The 24,128-nt window shown below is 49.4% G+C and overlaps 1 protein-coding gene across 1 annotated transcript in view; it reads left to right on the top strand.

Annotated features, from left to right (window-relative positions):
* The first annotated feature begins 11,171 nt into the window (after positions 1-11,171).
* NTN4 (netrin 4) overlaps positions 11,172-24,128 on the top strand; it is a 53,050-nt gene continuing 40,093 nt past the window's right edge. The window contains exons 1-2 of the mRNA XM_068400838.1: positions 11,172-11,240; positions 14,778-15,307. Coding sequence (XP_068256939.1) covers positions 11,186-11,240; positions 14,778-15,307 — 585 coding nt within the window. The 5' untranslated portion in view covers positions 11,172-11,185. The remainder of the gene's footprint in view (positions 11,241-14,777; positions 15,308-24,128) is intronic.

The raw sequence follows: 24,128 nt of genomic DNA, 5'->3' as shown, positions 1-24,128 counted from the left end.
ACACACTAGGGCCTGGAAATCTGAGCTGCTTTGAGGAGGATGGAGATCCCCCAGAGGACTTTCTCAAAGGAGATCGGGCTTCTTTCTGGCCATGTTGATATTTCATGTCTTCCCTGCTGCCTGCAGCATAGTTTAGAGGTACCAAAACTAGCTGTAAGCAAGGGCTTAATACAGGCTAATTTAGCTTAATTGCTCAATTTTCAACAAAAGCAAAAGTCGTGAGGCCCCTGGCATTTTTAACATATGCCGGAATAAGGCAACTAGGAATAGTGTTACTTAGGTTGGTTCCCTGGCTGTGTTCCCACTCCGTACGTGTCCTACATCCACGGACACACTGAACAACCAGGGCTGTCGTGTTTGACTACCTATAAAAAATGATGTTTAATAGCTCCCTAGTGATTTAAGCTTGGGAGCAGCCAAAGGGTGACTAGACTAAATGCAGACTCACATGCACGAGCTACGTGAATCTGTAGCTCTGCTACATTATGCTACCACAACAGTACAGACACAGCATGTTCCACATGTATGGAGCTCTTTTAGTTTAAAGAGCTAAGTGGTCTTCCATTTCCACTTACAAGAAGCTAATTCATTTGACTATATGATATAGTCCAGATAATTTGCTATATGAGTTTTAGATGTACAGAAGAAGATGTACAGAAATTCCTTTTTTGAGGTGCATTTTCTACTATAAATTGTGCCAGCACTCAGTGATACTCACATTCAGTAACCTGCAGCATGAAGCCCAACTATAATGAGTATACCTAGACTACCACGAGCTCTTTCTGGCACGAAGTGTCTCTACTGTATCCCAATGTGATGAGTCTTACTGGACACATTTTCCTGCACATCAGTCTCATACAGATAAATATGAAATGGCTTTGTCTTCTGCCTATCAAAAGAGAGGAGATTATTGTCAGAGACCAGAAATAGCCATGATGTCACCCTGCGTGTACATTCAGCAGAAACCAAAACAATGTCTAGAACGGGTGGAAGGGCTGCCAAGACCCCACAGCAAAAGCAACATCTGAGCTGAGATTTTGATACTAAGGAAAGGGGCATGAGGATAGACAGACTTCTCTAACATGCTGGAGCTCCAGACTTTAAAGACAGCCTTGTGGTTTGGTCCAGAGTGTCATCTCTTTATCATGTATATTATTCACACTCTCCTTACTATATACAAACAATCTCAGATGTTTAATTTTCTGGTGGGGATGCTTAAGTCCCCTCAGATGTAAAGACCATAGGAAGCACTGATGGTACTACTTTATAACATGCATTACGTTTTGCAATTTATCTGCACAAATGTTAATAATTTTGTATAGGGAGAAATAGAAGTGTAGCCAAATTCAGTCCCAGTCTGTGCCACGACAGCTCTAGCTCTCAGATACATAGCATGGCTTACCAGAGCCCCAAAAGAGGCATGACCAGCACACCAGGATTTCTCTGTGCCTATGTGCCTGCATGGGTATCCTCCTCTGTGCTTGAGAGGTTCCAGTGCATCTCCAGGCTGCATTTTTCTGGTTCTCAGTACGCCCACTCTGCCTTGCAAATCCATAAACGCTGACTGTAAAAGCAGCGTTTTGAACCCTGAGCTAACAGAGCAAAAGATGATGTTGACCCAGCAGGATAAACTACACTTTTTTGCGTCTTCTGCCAGCACAAAAGGCATAGCCTGATCCCACTGTCAGATCCAGTGCCTGGTGTTCCACCACATCTGTGCTGCCACATTCCCTTTCTCTTAGCAGCACTATGTGATGCTTTCAGTTGCAAGTGGACAAAAGGACCAAGCTACACAACACTGAATTAAGACTTTGTGTGTCTGGGGATAATGCAGGGCTTTTTCTTGAGTCTCATGGGAAGGAGCAGCATTAGCAAGAAGCCCTCTAGCAATGGGCACCTTCCACCATACTGGGGCTCACCAGACTGCACAGGTAACAAGACTGGGACTGGTAAAAGTGGCTATGTGACCAAGCTGATTTCTCAAAGAGAGATTCAAAAGCAGAGAAATCATCTCACAATTCTCATTAGTGAAAAAGCAAAGCAGACAAGGAGTGGACAAGGACAAGAGCCAAGGTTTTCCATCTCGGCTTGACTTTTAGTGCCTTGTTTTTGAATGCCCCACCAGAGACACCAAGAGGGTGCATGCAGATTGCGAGTATTTACACTGCACATGCTCATTTTAGGTGCCTGAAGATGGGGACATCACAGTGTGACTGAAAGCCCTGGTGGCAAGGTGCCACCATCAACCAACATCAAACCTTTCTGCTGTTTTTGGCATGCTGAGATCAGTAATTCATGGGCAATAACTGCTCTTACTGTCATGCCAGGGTCATGTTCAAAGGAGCAGGTTTTAGGCTGTTCTATGTTGCGTTCAGTACATGCCTGCTCCTTGCTGATACTGGGAGACAGGAGTGATGCGCACTGGTTGGGTTGATGCTCTGAAGGATGGCCTGGAGGCTTCCTCTGAACGAGATTAACCTGAAATCCATGTTGTGAGCCTTCAAATATGGCCTGAGAAACAGCCAGAGCCGGACATCCTTGGGGTCCCACTTACCTAGCCATGCTTTGCATCACCCAGGCAGCCGCCAGGTGCATTCCTGGAGCATCCCTCCATGAAACAGCCATTGGCAAAGATGGTGGCAGGATGCAAAGTCCACTGTGCTTATGGCTACTTAGAAGCCAGACTTTCATGCCAGCATAGGTGCAATCATTAGAAGAAAGGACCTTTGTGCAACAGGGCTGGTATCCTACTCTGACCTGGGGCTCTGGCACCTTTGGGTTCTTCCTGATGTCCTAGCTGCAGATACTTTGTTTTCCAAAGAAAGGAGGGAAAATAGACCTTCTGCAACACACTCTTCTGTCAGGAGAGCTTTCCCACCAGCACAGGACAGGCATCATTTCTGTCGTACTTCTGTGGAGTCTCAGAGGGGAAGGAGGAGGGCAGCCGGTCATGTCCCTGCCCTGTCTGGCCATGCTGACGCCCTCAGGATCGTGGCTTCTTCTATCTTTGCTGCTGGTTCACTGGCACAAACTCCCCATTGCTTCTGTGTGGGGCTTCTGTGCCCGCCTTCAGAGGCTGCACTGCATGCCCTGCAGCGAGTCTGCTGGGCACTTAGGGTGGGAGCCCTCGCATTGCTTTCCAACGGGACTCAGGCTCAGGAGGGGACCAATGCTCACGGTACCTCTTAGACCCAGGGAGGAGCTTTCTATTCCAATAGCTCATTCCATCAAAGTGCCATCATTTAGTCAATGCTTTTCCACATGTTGTCTGACAGTCATTTCTGTTTCTTTTTCCATGGAGTCCAATGAGGTCACAAAATAATAATCTGCTTTCTCTAAATGCTGCCTTTATTGCTATGTTTGATTAAATGTCATTATTTAAATCAACGTGTAATGCCTGAAGGGGATGATTTACAACCACCAAACCCTCCCCAAGTTTGCCACGAAACCACTGCCAAATGCATCTTTGAGCATTTCTAAACTCGGTTTGTTAGATTTTCCTTGCTCATCCTGTTGATCAGACAGACGGAGGCACGTTTTTCCAGTCTTGCTTTCTACTAATATCCTCTTTCCTCTGCATGAGTAGTGATTGTAACTGAAGGCTATTAAACCTCATTTAATTCAAATGTAATGTGGTTTTCAAATGGTCCCGCTGGGGAGACAGGTTCAGCAGCGAGTCACTGTCCTGGAGGAAGCCCTGACCATCCAGTGCCTACTCCTGACTTATGAAGTTACATTTTAAGCCCATTTTCTAAATCCATTTTGCATTTGCATCTGAGAGCCCCTGCGGCTGTCTCTAATTACCTTTCTGTAAGGTGCACTGTGATAGGCTTGTGCATGTGCATAGGCACCAAATTCCCATCGATCAGGTCACCATGGAAGAGCTGGATGACATGACAGTCCCCAGGGCACCTAGCCTGCTCGTCAGCCCAGAGGTGAGGAGGATCATGGAAGGGTGATGCTCAGAGACTGAACCAAAAGGCAAAGAGCAGATGTCAAAGGAGGTGGCATAGCCCCACCAACACCTGTATCCCCATACACCCAAGGTCCTGCAAATAGGTCCTGCCGGCAGATGCCCCGGTTGAGAGGCAGGAGCAAATGCAGCTGCCTTACCCTCCTTTTCCGCTGGAGAAGGCACGGAGGGGAGCGTGGCACTGTGGTTTCTGTCTCCATACACATATTAATGCCAGCTGGCAGAGGACACCTCCCTCAGTTGCCCTGACCCTCAACTTTGGGGTTTGGCTCACCTTACATCAGCAGTGAGGCAGAGCAATGCTGAGAGTCATTCCCCTGTCAGGAACTGAGAGAAAGGCTGCAGTATGCCATGGCCGGCCAGGCGTTTCTCAGAGACGAAAGATGTGCTGACCCTGCTGCTCTTGGTGGCTTTCCAGCACAAGGCAGTGTCCAGACCAGCTCCCCGTACGGCTCGGAGGGCGGCAGAGAGGCAACAGCAGGCATGCTTGCCTAACACCTCTCCCTCTGCCCCCCAACTCATTCCTCCTGGCCCCACATCCCACCGCTACGGCTGCTGCTGGCTGCTGGGCTGCCCTCCGGCACCCCACTCCCAGCTTTCAGGCTGGGTGCCAGGGCTGAACCAAGAGCCAGCGAGGGCCCAGGAGGGCTGTGCCTGGCCTCGTCCCACTGCCAGTCCCAACGCTGCTGGCCATGGACGGCTGTCTCGCCACCCCGGCTGCCCTCCCTGGCTGCCAAGTGTGTTTTTGGAGGCTTTCAGCCGACTAGATGCTGAAGTTGGCAGAGGTGGCATTCAGGAAGCAGCCAGCAGGTTAATCCTCCCAATAATTTGTAGCATGCAGGATGGAGCGGAGAACTGACGCAGAAAGCGTTGGTGCTGTGGGTTTCTATGGCATTTAAATTTCATCATTGTCTTGATATCTGCATATCAATTACCCAGGAAAAGAGGGAAGGAGGAGGGGCAGAGGTTACATGGGAGCTAAGAAAACAGTGACAGCAATAATCCGGCAAGCGCAAGTCCTATTGCAAAAAATTACGCCGACTGCCTACCAACACTGTTCTTCCTTTAGCAAGTCCTCCCCATCTCTTTCTCTCTTTTGCTTTGCTTTTTTTCCTCATGAATCCCCTGTAAACGGAACAGGGGCAGATTAGCTGGTTCCCCTTCATTCCTGCTTGTCCAAAATGGATGGTAAGAAGAGAGGGGGAGAGAGAGAGACAAAAAACCCTCGAAATGCCTGGAGCTATGGCTTGTGGATAAAAACCAGCTGCACGTGAAAAATAATTGGCGTGGGTTTTGAGCTACTACAGTTTGGAGAATAAAATGCCAACTCACCCCTTACTTCCAGAAAGATGGCAGAACCTTTAAAAAGCATTGTTGAAAATAGAGGTTTGGGTTGGTTTTTTTTAGCAGTGGATGCACAGAATCTAACGCACCTGGATCCAAGCCTGTGCGCTGCCAGCCCTGCGGCACTGGGCTCGGGGGCTGACCTTCCTTCCTAAAACAAATCCCTGTGAGAAGGCATTTTGGTGCTGGTAGTCAGAGAAGTGTAGCAGCTATTGGACCTCCTGGACACCAGAACAAGCCTTAAACCTCTCGTCCCTCCAATGAATCCCAGGAAGCAATACCTGATTTCATGACCAGGTGATGAACCCTTGCTAGAGCGCAGAGGTCCCTTTGAGTGGTGCGGAGAGACCCTTTTGTACACTAAAAGGACCGATGCTGTAACCAGAGAGAAAAAGATTAAAATCTTTACCAGACTACCTAGTAAATGAGTTTGTCTGTTCTCAATAAAGGGATTTATCGTTATGTGCAATGTGGAGAAGTCTACTCAAACACTTCTCCCCATATAAAATGAACCACAGTGAGTAACTCCAGGGTTTCTTCTTCTTCTCTTTTTCAGGTTCCCTACTGACCTTTTTCATTTTTCCCCATGGTGGGCAGAAATAGGGTCCTTTCCATCCTTGTTACAGATTTCTGAAGAGCAGTGCTATCATTGCCGTAATGCTTCTGTGACTTGACTTCCAATTACTAAATCCCATGAAAGTACTCTGATTCTTGTATGCACACTGGGCCGGCATGCAAAATACTTGGCTCCAAAAAGTCGATCACTGGCTACAGGGAGAAGTAAGGGTTCCCTCATTTTCTCCAGTTGTCTGTAGGGTGATGCCTTATATCAGAACTCAGCTTTAACAGGAACTTCAACAAGGAAATATGAAGCTTTAATCAGTAATTATTGCTCTGGATTATCCTTTGGTTTATTTTCATGCAGAAAACTTAGGAATCAAGCTGTTTCAAAATACGATGAGTCAGTGAAATGTTTTCATTGCTCATTTGATGATGGTTGGAAGATTTTCAGTGATTTGCAAAAAAATAGAAAAGTGCAAGACTTAACAACAGGTTTTAATAGAAAGGATTAAAGATGTGGTACCAAAACAGACAAGAGGGAGGTGGCTTCAAACCCCATCCAAAATCCACTGATCAGCTGTCAACTTCCATTGACTTCAGTGGACTTTGAATCAAGACCATATTTTTTCTTGAGACCATCAAATTTCTATTCCTTCCAACGAAGCTCTTTTAACATGTTTAAATGTGTATGTGGTACATTAACCTCTGTTCATGGCTGGAGGAGTGGATCCCCTCTTGAAAACAGCAATAGCCACCAGATCTGGATGAGCCAAATCTTCTCTGAAGTCAAAAGAACTGCTAATCCCTTGTAGATCCCTCGTAGAGACAGTAGCATCACCATCTCCCACGTGGCAGAGCAAAGGGCCAGTACCGTATCGCTTGATGTGTTATGTTGGTCACCCGAAACATTGGGCAAAGGCAAAACGGGTCAGTGAAAATGATACGGAGCAAGGTGTAGGTGTCATGGGGAAGGGCTCTGCACAGGACTGTGGCGGCTCTTCCTGCAGAGCACAACACACTTTGCGCTACTGTGAGGGGGATATCCTTTCACCCCCGTCTCTCCCACCAGCAACCTACTGCTGAGCAGCATGTGAGATAGATCCAGTCCTGCCCAGAGGACACCTGAAAGGGCCTCTCAATGAAAAATAACTAATAAACTAAAAATAAGCATGTTTAGAGCTGAAGCTCGTAGGTAATTGTTCAGCTGGAATTGCTGCCCTGCAGTTATGCTCCTAGGCGGAGAAAGCGCTTCGATCCGGCCTCTCATCTTCCCGACGAAGGGTGATGCTCCGTTTGGGTATCACCTCCGCTCTTCGCACAGAACCGAGCTGGTCATGCTCCGTCCATGGAGGAGCAGTGAGTGCACGGGCAGGCACAAGATGGCACATGTGACACCATTTAAAATAGTCAGGCATGTCTGAAGGACTGCGTTGGCCCCAAGAGCCTCCTGTTAAACTGTAACAGGAGTTCTGCATACTTACACGGATGCCAATAGAGAAAATGGTGATCTTTGAACAAGCCTCTAGTTAAAAAGTAAATCTGATCTTTTGAATTTTTGACATATTTATGACAAAAGTCTAAGCCAGACAGCTCTGACTGGGCAGCAGCTGAGGTATTCCCCCCATGGTTTGCTTCTAAAATTAGCTTCACACTCTGACTTGAAAATGTTAATCCTGGCTCATCCCTACCCTTGGCAGGGGGCTTAGGGGAAGACATCACAGAGGATCCTCTCTCCACACCTGATTCAGGGGCCAGGATTTCACCCTGACAGAAGAGGCCAAAGGGCTTCTGCTGCCTCTCCCCGGGGACAGCATCACACCCTTGGGGACCTTTGCCAAAGCAGCAGGCTCTGTTCCTTTCTCCAGGTTACCTCCTCAGTGTCTCTGACAACCTGATTATTCCCCTCTGACTTACTGGGACATGTATCTTCAGGGAATATCATCACTCTTTAAAGACTTCTTAAGTGTAATCGAGAAGTGCAAACACCAGACAAAGACAGGTGATCACATTTCTGGGCCTTTCCATCTACCTGCCTACCTACAAGCACATTGCAGGAATGACAGCCGCAAACATCTCTTCCTTAACCAGCAGTACAGTATGAACCCAAAAGCCTATGATCCTGAAGAAAGTTTGGGGAGAAGTGAACACTCTCCTTCTCATAACTATGTGATTTTCTCTTCCAGCACCTCAAGAAGTAATGCTGACAGACAAAGAAAAAAAAACTGTGCTGAAACATCTCTGTGCGCTTCCTACCCTCTGCTGAACTCCCACTAGCCCTGTGAAGCAGCAGGCAGCCATGCCTGCCCTGGGAAGATGCTCACAGCTCGTGGCCATGCACAGCTCTGCAGAGGGTATTCACTGAGCCACCAGCTTGGGTGCACTTACGGATGTGTGTTTGTGCAGGTTCCACAGTGTGACCAAGAGCCACGAGGGGCTGTCAGGAGGATCTGAGCTGCCCATGACCAGAGTTGCAGACTGTATGGCCTCCAATAAGTAAAACAAATTCATCTGGGAAGAGCAAACAGGTTTTATCAGGTTGCAGAGCTGCTAGGCAGGAAAGAAAGTGCAACTCAATTATTTGGCTTATGAGGACCAAGGCATGTGAGCCAGTGGCATCTCAAAGGAGCAGGCTTATGCTACCAAGGTGAGAGCAGTTCAACAGCTCTTAATTTTTGCATACTCCAGCTGACTTTTGGATGTTCTACCTGGGGTTATCTGGAGATTGTCCTTTATTCTTATTGATGATTGAAGGACTGGAAAGCCTGCCATATGAGGAAAGGCTGAGAGAACTGGGTTTGTTCAGCCTTGAGAAAAGAAGGCTTAGGGGAGACCTTATCACCATGTTCTAGTATTTAAAGGGTGTCTACAAAGAAGATGTAGACTCCCTTTTTACAAGGAGTCACACGGAAAAGACAAGGGGTGATGGGTACAAGTTACTCCGGGGGAGATTCCGATTGGACACAAGAGGAAAATTTTTCACAAGGAGAACAATCAGCCATTGGAATAATCTCCCCAGGGAAATGGTGGATTCCCCAACATTGGACACTTTTAAGATTCAGCTGGACAGGGTGCTGGGCCATCTTGTCTGGACTGTGCTTTAGCCAAGAAAGGTTGGACCAGATGATCCTTGAGGTCTCTTCCAACCTCTTATTCTGTGATTCTATGATTCTGTAATTCTATGTTTCTCTTCAGTTTTCTGTGCAATGGATCTGTTCCAGCAATATCAGACCTCCTGCCACTGCTGTAAGCATGCCCTTACCACACGCTCTTTCTCTCTCCTACCCCAGTGATTCCTTACCCACTGTTTTCCCTCATGGGCCACTGCTCTTCCCTCTCATTTCTAACTCAAGCCTGAGCCTGGTTGCTCTCTTCCTCTCCAGCCACCGATACCACCATCCATCTCGTCCCTCAGGATTTTATTCTGCAGTTTTTCAGTCCGGATCATCTCCTTTCCTCCCGCTCCAGGGATTTCTCCGGAGCCACCCTCTGCCCCAGCCAGCCCTTTCTTCTCCTTTCCAGACAATTACTCCTGCTCACAAACCTCAACCTGCCCTATGCTCCCGGTGCCAAATGCATTGATATAGTAGTGCGAGCTCTTGCTTAGGTCTGCCCAGACTTATCACCCTGCAGCAGACTTATCACCCAGCAATTTTGACGTAGGAGGAACTATGAGTAATGAGATACAATGGAGATAAATTCCTTGCCTGTGGCTTGCACTTTCCCTTTCCTAGCCATGCGTCATGCAGCTGCTGCAACCAAGCTGCAACACAAACCCCTGTGTGATTCCTCAGCAACGCATCATCCTTTTGCGAGACATGAGGCAGAAACCCTCCAGAACATCCTTTTCCTCCACGGCCACTGCCGTGACAAGGCTCAAAAGTGGGGGTGCAGCCCTCGCCATGACAGGCAGGACAAGCCCCTGAGTAGCTCGCAAGTGGCCGTGGGGGCTTGATGGGTGCCCAGGGGCTGGAAGTCCCTGTCTAGGCATGCTTATCTGGAGGGCAGAGAAAATGACAGCGGCAATGCAAGCAAAATGCTTCTCTGTGGTATGTAAGTCAGCACTGAAAAATTAGAAAGATGACAAAGATCAACCTACTTATACCTTTTAAGGTCTAGATAAAGAGATAACACTGCCCCGTGAGTCAGATGTTCAAATGCTATCAGCAGATTATAGACTAAATGCCTCTCAGAGAACGTTTTGGTGACCATATAACCCCAAGCAGCCCTGCATGCGTGGCATTGCGTTGCAGAAGGCAGCATGGTGGCCTGAAGATACCATCACGCTGGGTTTTAAAACAGAGCCGTTCTTAAGTTATCCCAGTTCAAAGTGCAGAGAAAGCAGTATGAAACATTTTGTAACCCTTGCAACACACTCACCTCCCAGGTTAAATTCAGGTAAGTTAAAAAAGTGACTGCTCAGAAGCGCTCCACCCTTGCCCTCCTAATGATGTCCCACTGCTGAAACAGACCTAAAAAGGTAATGGTCTGGTGGCGAAAAATAGATCTAACTGTGTCTTTTCCTATTTCAGAGCCCAAAGCTCCTGTCGAGGTGTGATGAGCAGTGCTATCGAATTGATCAGACTTTATGGGACTTTCTGGCTCTAAAACCTGTGAGCTGAGCCACGGATTGCCAAATCCCGGGAAAGAAGGGAAAACCTCTTACGTTTACGTGGCTCCATCGCTCGGTCCTTCAGTTACCGGAAAAGAGCCAATGAAACAATAAAAGTCTTCAAAGTTTTGAGCAACCCGGGTTTAGTTCGCGGCGAGTTAGGTCGCTCTTTTAAAACCGAGCCGGGCCGGAGGTTTTAAGGCTGCGTTTCAAAGCTTGGCTTCCACCCTCTCTGCCCCGACAGCGCGCCCGGGTTCGGGAGCCGGCGCCTACCGGGGGCTGGTGCGGGGCAGGCCCCTACCCCGCGGCGCGGGTCTCTCTCCCGGGCACCAGCCCGCCCGCCCCGGGCTGCCGCGGCGGAGCCGCTCGGGCTGCGGTGGTTGGGGGGGGTGCCCCCCGCTGCAGTACCGCGCCTCGCCGCGCACCGGCACCCGCCCCCCGCGGCGGGGCCGCCCCGGCGGGGAGGGAGGGGAGGGCAGAGCGCCTGCGGGGCGGGGCGGGGCGCGGGGGCGGGCGGCGGCGGGGCGCTGCGCGGCGGGCGGCGGGGCGGCGCGGTGCGCGGCGGGCGGCGGGGCGGTGCGCGCCCGCCCGCCGGTGCCGCGCGGGGCGCTGATGCCGCGCGGGGCCGGTCGCGCCGCGGGGCGGCGGGGCGCGCAGGGCGGGCGGCCATGGGGCGCCGGGCCGTGGGGCGCCGGGCCATGGGGCGCGGGACGTGGCTGGCGCTGCTGCTGGGCGCCGCCGCCGCCGCTGCAGGTGGGTCGCGACCGTCCGGCGCTCGGCGTGTTCCGTCCTCCGCAGGCGTGCGGGGGAGATGCGGGGCCGTACGTACGTGCGGGCGCGCGTGTGTACATAAACGCGTGTCCGTGTATACATGGTAGGCGCGCGCCTGCATAGAGTGTCACACGCGTGTGCGTATGTCTGTGTATGGACGTATCAGTATGCACGCACGTGTGCATGTACATGCGCATGTATGTACGTACGTGCTGTGTATGCCCGCACATGCGATGTGTGTTGGTATGCGTGTGTGTATGTGGAAGGGCAGGAGCACCGGTAGGGACCGGGGCTGTGCTCCCAGCCCCGCGCCCCTCGCTGCAGACAAAGAGGGGTCCGGGCCCGCCGCGCTGCCCGCTGAGGGGGGGAGCCGGGGCCGGGGGAGCTGGGCCGGGGGCTGAGCGCGGCGGAGCCGGGGGATGCTACGGGAGCGGGACGGGGCTGCCGCCTCCCCGAGCGGGGAGGCGCGGGGGCCAGCGGCGGGACGCAGAGGAAAAGCGCTGCGGGCTCCGCAAGCGCTTTTGGGCCGCGGTGCCCCGAGCCGTCGGGGTGCGGAGGGCGGCGGGCAGGGCGGGCAGGGCAGGCAGGGTTTTCAGAGCCCCTTCCCGCAGCATAAACACTTTGCGCTCAGATCTGCCTGCAGCAGGGACAATTGGGCATAAACAGTTTGCATAACGCTTCCTCGGCCGGTCGCAAGCCGAGTGCCAATTTTCTTCTTTAAAAAGAAGAAAAAACCCAGATGGGAAACAAACATTTAATCAGGCACAAGATATAAATGAAACATCACAAGGCATGTGTTGCTAAAATGCTTAAGCAGGAAGCATATGATTTTCCATGGATGTTTTACAGGTGAGTCATGGTATTCGCTGCATGCTCTTACTCATTACTGAAGCTCCCAGTCCAGCAGCGTGTACAGTATATAGAATGGGAGTATTTAGTTGGGCAGATTCATTATGTGCAAGTAAGGAGAAGCACCTTTTCCAGGGCTGTGGCAGAGCAGTCGTGAGCTTGTGGCTGATGGCATGGCAATCTTTATGCTCTCATTTGTCTTTTTACTGAATTCCTGTGGCAGCCAGCGTTACACTAGAAAGCTGTCACTTTTCATAATATGCGGTGCTCTGCATCCGCCATGCAACTTTTTCCAATTCAAGTGAAAACAAACACCCTTTCAAAGGGGGTTTCCTCTCCCCCCTTCCCGCCCCTGGGACGGGAAGCGGGGTCTGCGTGCCAGCAGCATTTCTCAAATCCTCCTGAAGCCAAGGTCCCTGGCCCCAAATCTGGCCCATGTGAGGAAGGGACCCTCCATGCCTGGCCCGAAGACAACTGCAGGCAGTGACCGTGCATGACCTGGGCTGGAACATACCAGGAGCCGGGGCAATCAAATACTCTCAGCTCCCAGGGTCTCACATGGGAATTTGGTAGCCAACCTCTCCTGGCCAGGCTCAGGCAGAGCCTTACCCCCACCCCAGGAATAGATATGCTGAGCCCTGCCACCACCGCAGTCAACCAGTCACTGGGAAACCTCCCACTGACCAGGTCCTCCTCCACTGCCTCCCCGGCAGCAGTAATCAGTGGTGCACAAAAAACAAAAGGACTTGATGAACACAAACAATAATCTCCACCTGTCTCAGGGTGCTGACTGAGCCCTGCTCTTTTTACCTCTTCCCAACTCTGCTTTGCAATGCCGCAACTGAGGGAACCACAGTAAATGTTCATCTATTTGTTTAGCGGCTCACTGCGCTGTGTTACACGTAGCCAAAGAATCCAGGAAAGCAGCCAAAGACATAAATTAGGCCAACTTGTGGCAAGCCTAACTGATAATATGATAATAGCACTTACTTACCTACCCCTCAGGAGAGCTGCGTAGGTTAGTTAATGTTTATACAACACTTTGAAAAGGATGTTCAGGAGATGTAAGTGATATTACATTAGTTTAACAGTTATATTTGTTTACTTTTCTAGAGTAAATGTGTTCTGCACAGTTAATATAGATCATCTCAGACACAGTTTTACCAGGTCCCTGTAGGAAGCTAACTTGACTGAGCATTTCTTGTTCACTAAAAATTTCCCAAGACTGCTTACCAGGTGAAATCCAGAGACTGGATTCAGAAGTGCTTTGTAATGGGTGTATAACAAGCAGCAGTCCACATCTGTTCTGAATAATCGGTATAGAAAACCTGTATAGACCTTTGGTGGTAGAAATGCTTTATTTCCAGGGTGTTTCTTGAGGAGCAGAAGGAGTGGGGAACGCCACCAGGCTCTGAAGGCTTAGCTTCTGCTAGTGTGTAATATAGCTTAATTGCAACTATGACACTGCAGACAAAAGCTGAATAAACACCAAATAAAGGATTTATTGGTTGCTAAACTGAAACCACCTTTGGACATAACAAAAAAGCCAAGAAGCAGCTATAATAATTGGTGTGAAAAGCTGACTGTGTATGACAGGCTCAGCGATAAAGATGACATGCACCTCAGATGGTTTCTTCTGCCCACATCCAAGTCATTAGAGCTTCTTTTTTTGTTACATTAAGCAGTTACGGTTCATCAAATACAGCCTTGACCTACTGTTATATTTGTTAATAAAGAGGTGGAGAGCCTCTAATCAAACATTCCTGCACCAGGAGGGTTACATTGCAGATGGTTTTACACCAAACCCCATGGTGATTTTATTTTTCTTTGACACTTTAACTGTAGATTTTTAAATCCGCAAGGCTTCCAGAGAAACTTGAACAAAAACCACAGAGCCTCAGCTGCGAGGCAGCTTGCCAGCATCATTTCAACCAAGGATTATTTTTTTTTCCCACTTTACACACACCAGTGACAGCCTTCCCAAACTTAAGTGGTGCTTCAATTCAACCTTGACTTCAGCAGCAGTTTGGGACTGTGGGGAGATCTGGGGTAAGGATGGAGGGGTGGGAAAAGGGGTGAAGATTTGAGGTCATCAGTGAGGAGATATTCCTACCAGCTCTCACACCCCTGACACCCGATCTGCCACATGGTGAGCTGGGGTGCAGCAATGCTGTCCCCCACGGCCATCTCCTGGCCTCCAGCCGGCATGCCACCTTGGCCACCCCAGCGTCACTGGCAGACCGTCTTTCTTGTGCTTTTCGCCCCTTCCCCAGGACCACCTGGGTCCCCTTGGAGGCCCTGGGGCGAGGGTGGCATGGCCACAGTTACTGCCCCCAAAGCCTCAGCCCTGTTCTGGGTCCCTGAGGGTGGGAGGGCGAGGTGGAGGCATCCCTCCTCCTGTGCTGCCCGCTCTGCTCTGCAGCTCTGGGTAGGGATTTTCCCAAGTGCAGGGAAGCCCTGAGGGGTTTTTGTTTTGTTTTGCTGTTATAGACAGACTGAGCTCCATGGAGGGGACAGCTGAGCAGCAGTGCCGCGCTCTCCCTCGACCCCTCCGGGGCTCAGCGGGGGCAGCATCCCCAAAAAGCGTGTGTTGGGGCACGTCTGCTTCTGACGGGGTGGGTTGTGCCCACCTCGGGAGCTGGCTTCAGCCCCCTGCTCTCTGCCTTGCAGGTCTGGGCGGTGCGGCGGGAGCGGGCAGCCCCTGCGAAAAGGCCTGCAACCCCCGGATGGGCAACCTGGCCCAGGGGCGGGCGCTGCGGACGGAGACGGCCTGCGGGCGCCATGCCGCCGAGCCCTTCTGCGCCTATGCCGAGGACGCCCAGCGCCGCTGCAAGCGCCCGGTCTGCGGCCGGTGCAGCGGGGCCCACGCGGGGCTGGCCCACCCCCCCGCCGCCATGGCCGACTCCCCCTTCCGCCACCCCCGCACCTGGTGGCAGGCGGCCCAGGATGCCCCCCGTGAGACCATCCGCCTGGACCTGGAAGCCACCTTCTACTTCACTCACTTGATTTTGGTCTTCAAGTCGCCGAGGCCAGCCGCCATGGTGCTGGAGCGCTCCCAGGACTTTGGCGAGACGTGGAAGCCTTACAAATACTTTGCTGCTAACTGCTCGGCCACCTTCGGGCTGGAGGATGACGTGAGGCAGAGAGGAGCCATTTGCACTTCCAGATATTCGAGTCCCTTCCCCTGCACTGGAGGAGAGGTAGGTCTGCCTGGGTTGGGAGGAGAAAGCCCTTGCTCCAGCCCCCTTTCCCTCTGCAATCTCTGCTCTGGTGTTTACGATGCTTATTTTACTGCACCGGCATCCCTCATCATCAATTTTGTTTCACAAGGTGAATTAACGCAATTCATTCCTAGGTGATGTAGGCACCACCCTGCCCCTCGCTTTGCTGAGCTCGTAATCCCCATCTTTTACAAAAACTCCTCTCACCTCACCCGATGAAACCCCCCGCACAACTGCAAATGAGGCGGGTGCTGCCGATTCCTCGGGAAAGCCAAAGGGAACATCACTCTTGACGGTCTTCTCCAGATCTTGCAGTCGTGTGGTTTTGGGGTGATGCAAATCACTCCAACTTTGACCAAAATGGAACCACATTGAAATTAATGGTCACCAGATTCCCTTTTGATAGTGACAGCCTTCACTGAGAAGTAAGCCCGTAACCAGTCAAAATAGCTACTGACCACACTGAAGTATAGTTCCCATAAACCAGATTAGCCAGGTAATTAAGAAACTTATACCTCATCTTTTTGTGTGTGCAAACTTATTCTCATGTGAAAGGAGCTTTAAAAAATGAAGAAAAACATCACATTTGCTAAGAGAAAAAATGTATGTGAAAAAATCAGATTATTTTCAATATCAGAAACAGCAGATAATAAATCATGCATTTGGAGGTGCTACCAATAATTCTCTTCCCTTTGGTGCCTCAGCCTGTCCTGCGGTGCTGGAGAGCCTCCCCTGGGAGCCACGGCCATGGGGCTGCCCTCCGGGGTCCCCACTCGTGGGGACACATCCCTGGTGACCAGCTCTGGACTTTAAAGGCTGCTCCCTCTAGTGGCCTAATTTAGTGAGCTTGTCTGAAAGCTTAATCAAAATTGCCCTCTCACCTAACAGAGAGAAAGGAGCAAATTTGATTAATGAATCAGATTATGTCATTTTAGATTCTGCTGATAACATGTTTTGAGGTGAAAGCCTGATTCTTGGAGACCAGCATTCATGTCTGAGAAAAATCACCTGTCCAGACCCCTTTGCAGTCATTCAGGGTCACCTCTAGCCATGCTCTGGCTAGGAAGCCACTCTCTGCAGAAATATCAAGAGCTGTTTGTTCACCAAAGTGCATCTCTTAGCCACGTCTCGGGAGGCAGCCAATGTCCTGCTCTAGGAGAAGCTTCTCCATGCTCTAGTCATCTCAGAAACAAGGATCTCCAGACCTGCCAGACAGACCCGGGATGGGTATTTCGTTAGCCCAGCAAAGGGTTTAAATCAGACGGCTGGCAAGAGAAACTGCTATCTTCCTCTTTTCTCCTGCCTCCCTTTGCTTGTGCACCCAAAAAGCTGCCTGAACTTCCTTTCACAGTGAAATATATAACAGGGCTTATAAGGAAGATGGAGAAAGACTTTTCACCAGGGCCTGTTCTGACAGGACAAGGGGCAATGGTTTTAAACTGAAATTGATTTAGACTGGGTATAAGGAAGGCATTTTTTATGGTACAGGTGGTGAGACAGCGGAACAGCTTGCCTAGCAAACCTGTGGATGCCCCGTCCCTGGAAGTGTTCAAGGTCAGGTTGGATGGGGCTTTGAGCAACCTGATGTAGTGGGAAATGGCCCTGCCCATGGCAGGGAGGTTGGACTAGATGATCTTTGAAGGTCCCTTCCAACCCAAACCATTCTGTGGTTCTGAATCAGGTCTAACTACAAAGTGGGACCTACAAAAGAAATGATGGATGTACCCCGCTGGGAACTTTCCAGGCCCTCAGCACTTCTGCCAGCCTCTGTGTCCCACCACCAGAATCATAAGTCTATGCTCAGCCTGTGATACAGGGCAGGGACTGAAGTCTGTAGCTCTCGGGCCAGCCAGCAGGACATGTCTGGGGTACTCTGACTTGTATGCTCCTTTTTCAGCTTCCTCAGGGATCGTTCTCAGGTGGAGAAACCCAGGGTGTCATTTGGGGCAGTATTTGCCCTATTTGTGCTGGGTCCTGTGTAGCTAGCACCCCAGTGTGGTTTTCACAGCAGTCACCCCATTGATGTACCTGCACACCAGGACAGGGGCTGTGCCTGGCGAGGACCTGTGCAAATCCCGACCTCGGGCCAGCTCCTCTATAGGTCAGTGCAATGTGTGGGGACAGTAGGATCAAGGTCTTCTGTGTAGAAGCCAATGCCTGTCTCAAGAAGGAAAGGAATTTGGTGGTGTTTGATGCATGTGCGGTAGCATGCTGCAAGAAGAGGCTATTTACCGAGCTTGCTCCTGGGGGATCACTTCTTTTAGCATCGCTTTAGTCTGTGTTATTGCAAAGAAGCTATAAAAGTCAAGATCATTTAATTATTCGAGGTTTTAAACAAAAGTTGAGTCCAAGGGGCTGGAGCTTGTAAGATTTTATTTATATGGCACGCTTCAGTTCCCTGCACTTAAACGCCACTTTTAACGTGCAAAGTAATAACAAACAGGAGCTTTCTGGTGACCAGATGGCAAGCCTGCATGCTTAGCAAATATCACATTTAATTTATTAGTGTGCTACATTCCAGCAATTACTTGTAACTGCCAATAGCAACATGTATCTCACCTAAAGAAACATCAGAGTTTTGTGTTCTGTTTGGAGTTATGTTGTGCTTTACTTCCACTTCTGGTAGCACCTAATTTCAGACTTATGGAAACAGTAATTTCACTTGAAACAGTGATTTAAAACATGCAGTCATCTGAAATGGCCAAGTCTGAAGGGTATTATTTAATTGCAGCTCAGTTGCCACAGTTTTCTTTAAAGCACAAGCATAAATTCTGCAAGTGCTACTGGATTTCTTTGTTAAATTTTAGAGGTTTTTTTTTAACTGCGATGTAACAGCTGTAACCTGTGATCCAAACTGCGTATCACACCATCTGTGTACCACTTTCTCCCACCTCAAACATTTCAACACCACATGTGTGTTTCCCGGCACACGGGCAGGGCTTGCAGGGTTTTGCAGGATGGTGGGGTCTGTGCACGCTGCTGGCAGCTCTGTCATTGCTGCGTGTCCCCCTGGATGAGCAATTTGCAAAGCTCAGGGGAGGCCTCTGGAGATGGCAGCTCACCCCAAATGGCACTGGAGCTCGGCACAGACCAGTGGCTGTTTGGGCTGGTGGTTTCTGGCTTTAACCCTCTGCAAAGAGCAGGAGGTGCTGATCCGCCTGCATTTCTGCCAATCATTACAGTGCCTTCGAGCCCCGTTTCAAGGCAGCAGCATGCAGAAGTTCATAGTACTCAGGGTCTTTTTAATAAATCAGCTGTGTTAATTTGGAGCAAAGCTGTATCTGCTTCATTTTTTATTGAAAAGAAAGATCAGGCTTTTTGCATTTCTTCTGCCCTCATCATCATGAGTCATTCCTTAGATGCCTAGTTCAACTCTTATGACAAAAATCCTCCCTAATCACAACTTGCCATGATGTTGATCTTGAGGAGATTTATGACAGTGCAGAAAGCAAGCTGCCAAGCCTCTGGGATCATTTCAAAGATCCAGAGCTCAGAGCTGGTGGAGAAATGAGAGATGCTGAAATGGCTCTGGGAGATGCCTTTCATCTTTCTTCTGTAGTAGAACAGTTCTAGGTTTCCCTTTGCAGTGGTGGGACTGGGGTAGTGGAGAGCATTGGGAGAGCAGTCTGTGCTTGGAGGGTGGCACCGTACTGCAGTCGCCCAAGCTGGGTGCCACCACATCCGTGGGAGCCAGAAGAGGTAATGTCACATGCCATGTGTGACATGGCAGGTCTATTGATAGGCAGAGTCACCTCAGCAGGGACTTGGCAGCTCTCTGCTCTTCTTTGGTACCTGTCCCTGATGCTGCAAATCCACCAGGCATGGTTATCCTCTGCTTTGGATGCATCTGAGTCCTCCACCCTGAAGCAGGCATGAGCTGGAGGATCAACAGCCCAATGGTGGAATTAGGAAGGAAAGGGCAAATATGGACAGAACTGTAGAGGAAAGAGGTTGAAGGCTGCGTGGCACAGTGGTGATGTCAGGAACACTGCACTGATAACCTGGGTTTGGTCTTAAAGGCTTTCTCGGTGGAAGTAAGCATGAGTTCACAGGTCAGCTTGTGCTCAGGGACTTTGCCGAACTGAGCCCTGCACTGGAGCATCCTGGCTGTAGTCTGGCCTCATGTGAAGAAGAACCACCCTTTCAGCAGCCAGGAAAGCAATGACTTCTCTGCAAGGGTCCAGGAGCCAAACAGAACATCTGAGCCCCTCCTCAGTAGGGAACAGTGGAATGGAGGCAGATGGTGGGCACCCACCTCCTGCCCTGGCATCCTCGGGCACTCAGTGGATCCAGTTCAGAAACCAACCCACAGGCTGGCACTGCTTTTGGGAGCTCACACCTAGGGCCGGGCTGTCCCTCATCATGGGGCCCATCCAGTATGAGTGAAGGAGAAGAGGGAAGGAGGAGGAAACCTCAGTACAACCAGCTGGGGTTTCCAGCAAGCTTCAAGCATCTGCCAATGTGAGGGGTTGGGCTTGCAACACCATGAAGGGCAGGAGAAACTCCTTCCCTGTCAGGGAATAATTTTGGATCTGCTGCACGCAGAGGGGTCACTAAAGGCTTTCCTCGTGCTTAATTTAGTGAATTAATTGTTTCACAGCAGTGGTTCTTTAGCATAGGCAGAAACCTCTAAATGCTGGCCTTATATTATCAGTGTTTTGAGAGAAAGGCTATGGCCAAGTTTTAGCCTGGATCATACGAATGTGCTACAAATCCAGAGTATTTCCACTGTTTTCCAGGGTGTAACCCTTCAGCCACGTTATTGCAAGGGAAATCAGAACTGGATTCACCAGCCAAACATAATCTGATCTAAGTAAACAAGATGCAGAAATAAACTCTTTCAGTGTCATGCTCAAACAGGAATGCCCATTTTATTAGTATGCATAAAAGGCTATCTTCCCTCCCGTAGTTCAGATCGTATTTATATTTCTTCCTTTACAGCCTAACCTGGTCGCTGTTAAGGGCTCATCAACAAGGGCCCCTTAGCAGATGTTAATTCTTTAACTGTGAACGAGAGTGACTGTCCACTCTGCAATGCAATTATCTCATTCACTTTAAGTTCCCATCTGTGGTCAATTCAGATTAGCTCACCTGAGTGTCCCCATTTAGACAAGCTCCAGGATAAAAGGACTTACTGAAGCAGAGTCTCCTTGACAAGATTTTAGTGAATTAGTAACTTATTTGAGTGTTCGTCTATTCAGAATACTGCTAATGAATCACTTGGAGACCTCAGCTATTGCTGTTTGCTATTAATAGGAGAGGCGTATTTGCAGCTTGACTATATTCCAGCAACAAATTCTAACGTGCTTTTAACTTTTGAAACATCACATACCACTGTTTTACTGTGGGGTGTGTCTTAGAGCAGTTTATTGATCTCATGTGCCTCTGTAGCAGAAAAACCTTCAAATGTTTTGCCTTGCACTGTTACTGCATGCAGCCTGCCTCTGTTCCTTATGGATCTGGACACCAGTCCTACTGGTTCTACCTGAAGTTAGCTGTGTAGAGGAGAAGTAAATTGTGTCCTGCTACTCACAAGTTTGACCCTGATAGACAGTGAGGAATTGTTACACTCGCTGGCACAAACAGGAGTTAAAGATGCTCAGTGATTTTTGTTTTGGAGCCCTAATTTTGGGTTGTAGAAACACTCTGTTGCAGCCTAGAAGCTTTTGCCCAGTTTTTGCCTGTCTTGTAGGCCTGAGTAGGCTTGGTATTGAGCTTATTATTGATGTCCTTAACTGAAGCTACATCTCCATTGCTCTGAGATCCTCCAAGGATCTTGTGGGTCACGGGAGATTTGAGTTCAGTCACTTGCCGGACTTGGAACTCCACAGAGAACCTGGGCAAATATGCAAGAATAAACTCAGAATAGCCTGGGATGTCAGACCATTAGAAGGCTGCAAACAGCTTTTTTAATCTTCCTGTGCCACTGGTGTCTGCACAGAGAGAAAACAAAGGCCCAAACTGATGAGAAGGCAAGAGGGATCCTGGCTGGTGTTCATCAGTGCTCAGGACACGTGAGGACAGGGCTAGGGAAGTGTGTTTTCAAGTCCTGTCTACACTTTGTAGAAGTGCATTTTGTAGGAAAAAAACCTCTTTAACAGCACCTTCCTGATCATTCTGTCTTTGGGAAAATGCGAATTGTCGGGGTCTGTACAGAAATGCCACGTGCAAAGGAGAGTCTATTCTGTTAGGGGCCAGGGGTGATGGGGGTGATGGCCAGACCCAGCCCGACTCTTTGCATTATATCAGTGAATTTAGCAAGACAGGGGGACCATTATTTCATAAGCACAAGAATAATGATTTCTAGGGGAATAGTTAATGAGATGAAGTAAACAAAGTCAGGCCAGAGTCAATGAAATGATGTGGGAACTTAGAAATCACGGGACTGCAGCATCTGACCATTCAGCACAGGGTGGCTGGGGAGGGTTTGTGAGAGCCGAGTGGGATGTCCTCCTACCAGCCGCCTGGCCCACATCTCTCAGATTAGCCCCCCGGCACCTAACTGTCCCCCCCAGCATCAAAGCCTGTCTTTCCAAGCCCTGTGCAGGCTTCACACTGGCTTTAACGTAGTGGGGTGGAGGGGAGATTCTCCCTTGAAATAATGGAGCAGCAAAACAGGGATTCTGGAAAAAAGGGGAAACCTGGGCTTAGTTTTTAATCTGTACCTGGGAGGACATGAGACGAAGGCAGTTCTGGGCACATGTAGAGATGAACCTTTGGTCTACGGGGAATTTTAGCATGAAGATACTTTCCCTCTAGAGTTTGGTCACCATCAGGGCTGAGCAACACAACTGCTATTTTCTGGGCACTGGCACCTGCTTTGTAACTTTTCCATATGTGGAGTACCAGGGATGATACTGCTAGATCTCTGGGCCAGGTTGCAACAAATCCCTCCCCCTCTCCCACGGGCGGTCCCAGAGGAGTGACGTGTCCCTTTGCCAGGCCTCTCGGGTGCTCAGCATCTCTGGAGGACCAGGGCATGCGAGGAGCAAGACTCTTCTCCAACCCACCTGGTGGTGCTCCACATGATTCCCCCCATTGCAGGTAGCCCACCGGAAGGTCTCATCGCCTCCTTTTCTCCCTGGCTTTTCCAGTGCTTTTCGCACTTGGAGGCTGGCCCTCCACTTGGCCAGCTCTTGAAATGCAGCCGCCTCTGGGATGGAGAATAGCCAGTGTTTAACAGTGCATATCGGCAGTCCCCCATTTAGAACAGCAAGTTTCTAACAACTATGGATCAGGGCTTCTGGATCAGCCTCCAATTATGGCTAAAATAAATTATTCCTCAGAGAGAGATTGACCAGTCTGTGAAAGGGAGTATATTGTAGGCTGCCAACAGCAGGAGGGAATGGGTCCCAGGGCTCCAGGAGACCCTGTCCAAACTTCTTATGTAGAAAGTGAAGAGCACTGTACCCACATGAAACAAGAGGAATTTGGGTAGGCAGAATTTAATTCTCTAACTTGGCATCTGGCCTTGTTAGCGGGACTATTGCTTCCCTTGAGAAAAGTGCCACAGGATTTTAGCAGTGCAGCCAGAGCCTCTCGTCAGGCACTGCACCCCACTGCTTCATTTCACAGTTCATTTTTGGCATGACAGAGGACTAGCTCACTGATTCAGCTCCTAGTTCACTGGCTGGAAGGTAGGGCTGCCATGTTTCTTTTTGGGATTCCTGGATACAACCAGTTACAGAGGAAGTGTGTAACCTAAAGCAGTGAATTGACACATCTCAGGAGTTTTGGATCAAAAGCTCATGGGGACTTAATCTGAGATTAATCGCCATGCACAATGGATGTCGGCGTGAGATATCCAGTTTACAAATGTTCAAAATCCTACACAAATGGTGAAGTCCTCAAATTCTCCCTGGGTAGCGTTTCCGGGAAGAAAAGAAGTTAATGTCCAAAACCAAACTTATTAGACACGTATGCCATGGCTCTCTATCACCAGTCTCTCTGCAGCATCTCTCATTGCTGTGGTCAAAATCTATAGCCATGGGTTGAAAGGGGGATGCTGTTTCTCATGACCTTTTTGATGGTGTGTATTTGGATATAGTTCAGACAGGTACTCTTTTTCCTAAAAATTAAGTGTATCTCATGGTAACTCGATGGTTTAAGCAGCCGGTTCTATAGACACAAAGGCTTTCCATTATAGACAAGAGCAATTGAAAAATATTCATGAAGTCGGGTTACTCTAAGACTGAAAGAAATCCCCTTGATCCTTAGTACTGTTGCAGTTACTGAAACGCTAACCTGCTGCCTTGCAGGCTTTTGCAGTGGTGCATTGTGCTTAGAAGCTGTTAAAGCAGTTATTCTGCAGCTCTGGGGAGTGAGCCATCTTTTCTTACAGCCCTGCCTATGAACAAGCAAGTCCAGTTCTCTGTCTGGCTCTTTGGAGGTAGCTCCAGGTTTTCTTGGTCTTCCATACGCACAACAGGTACTGCTGGCAGGCCAAGGCTGAGAACATAAATCTTTGTGGGGATAGGAAAAGTAGGGGAATTGCTGGAGGGAAGAGTATTTAAATACCATCTTTCTTGCTGATGGGTCAAAGGACTTCTTCGTATCATTAGCTGAAACGTGCTGGTTCATTTTCCTGTGCGGGATAGTGCAGCCTTGGAAACAGTGATTCTGAAGATGTGAAAAAAGCAGTAATTCTTTTCCTTGATAGTGCATAGCCAATGATATAATGCATCTGGAGGGTTTTGTGAGCCAAGAAACTGTTTCTATCTGTTTGATGAGTGAAAGTAGTGATTAGGCAAAGTAAAGCCATTGTGGAATAAACTATCAATTCTTGGAGAAGCACTGTTAA

The sequence above is a fragment of the Nyctibius grandis genome, chromosome 5 (genome assembly GCF_013368605.1).
Source record: "Nyctibius grandis isolate bNycGra1 chromosome 5, bNycGra1.pri, whole genome shotgun sequence".
Classification (NCBI taxonomy): domain Eukaryota; kingdom Metazoa; phylum Chordata; class Aves; order Nyctibiiformes; family Nyctibiidae; genus Nyctibius; species Nyctibius grandis.
The sequence above is the reverse complement of the archived record's forward strand: the minus strand, read 5'-3'. Positions and strand labels throughout refer to the sequence as shown.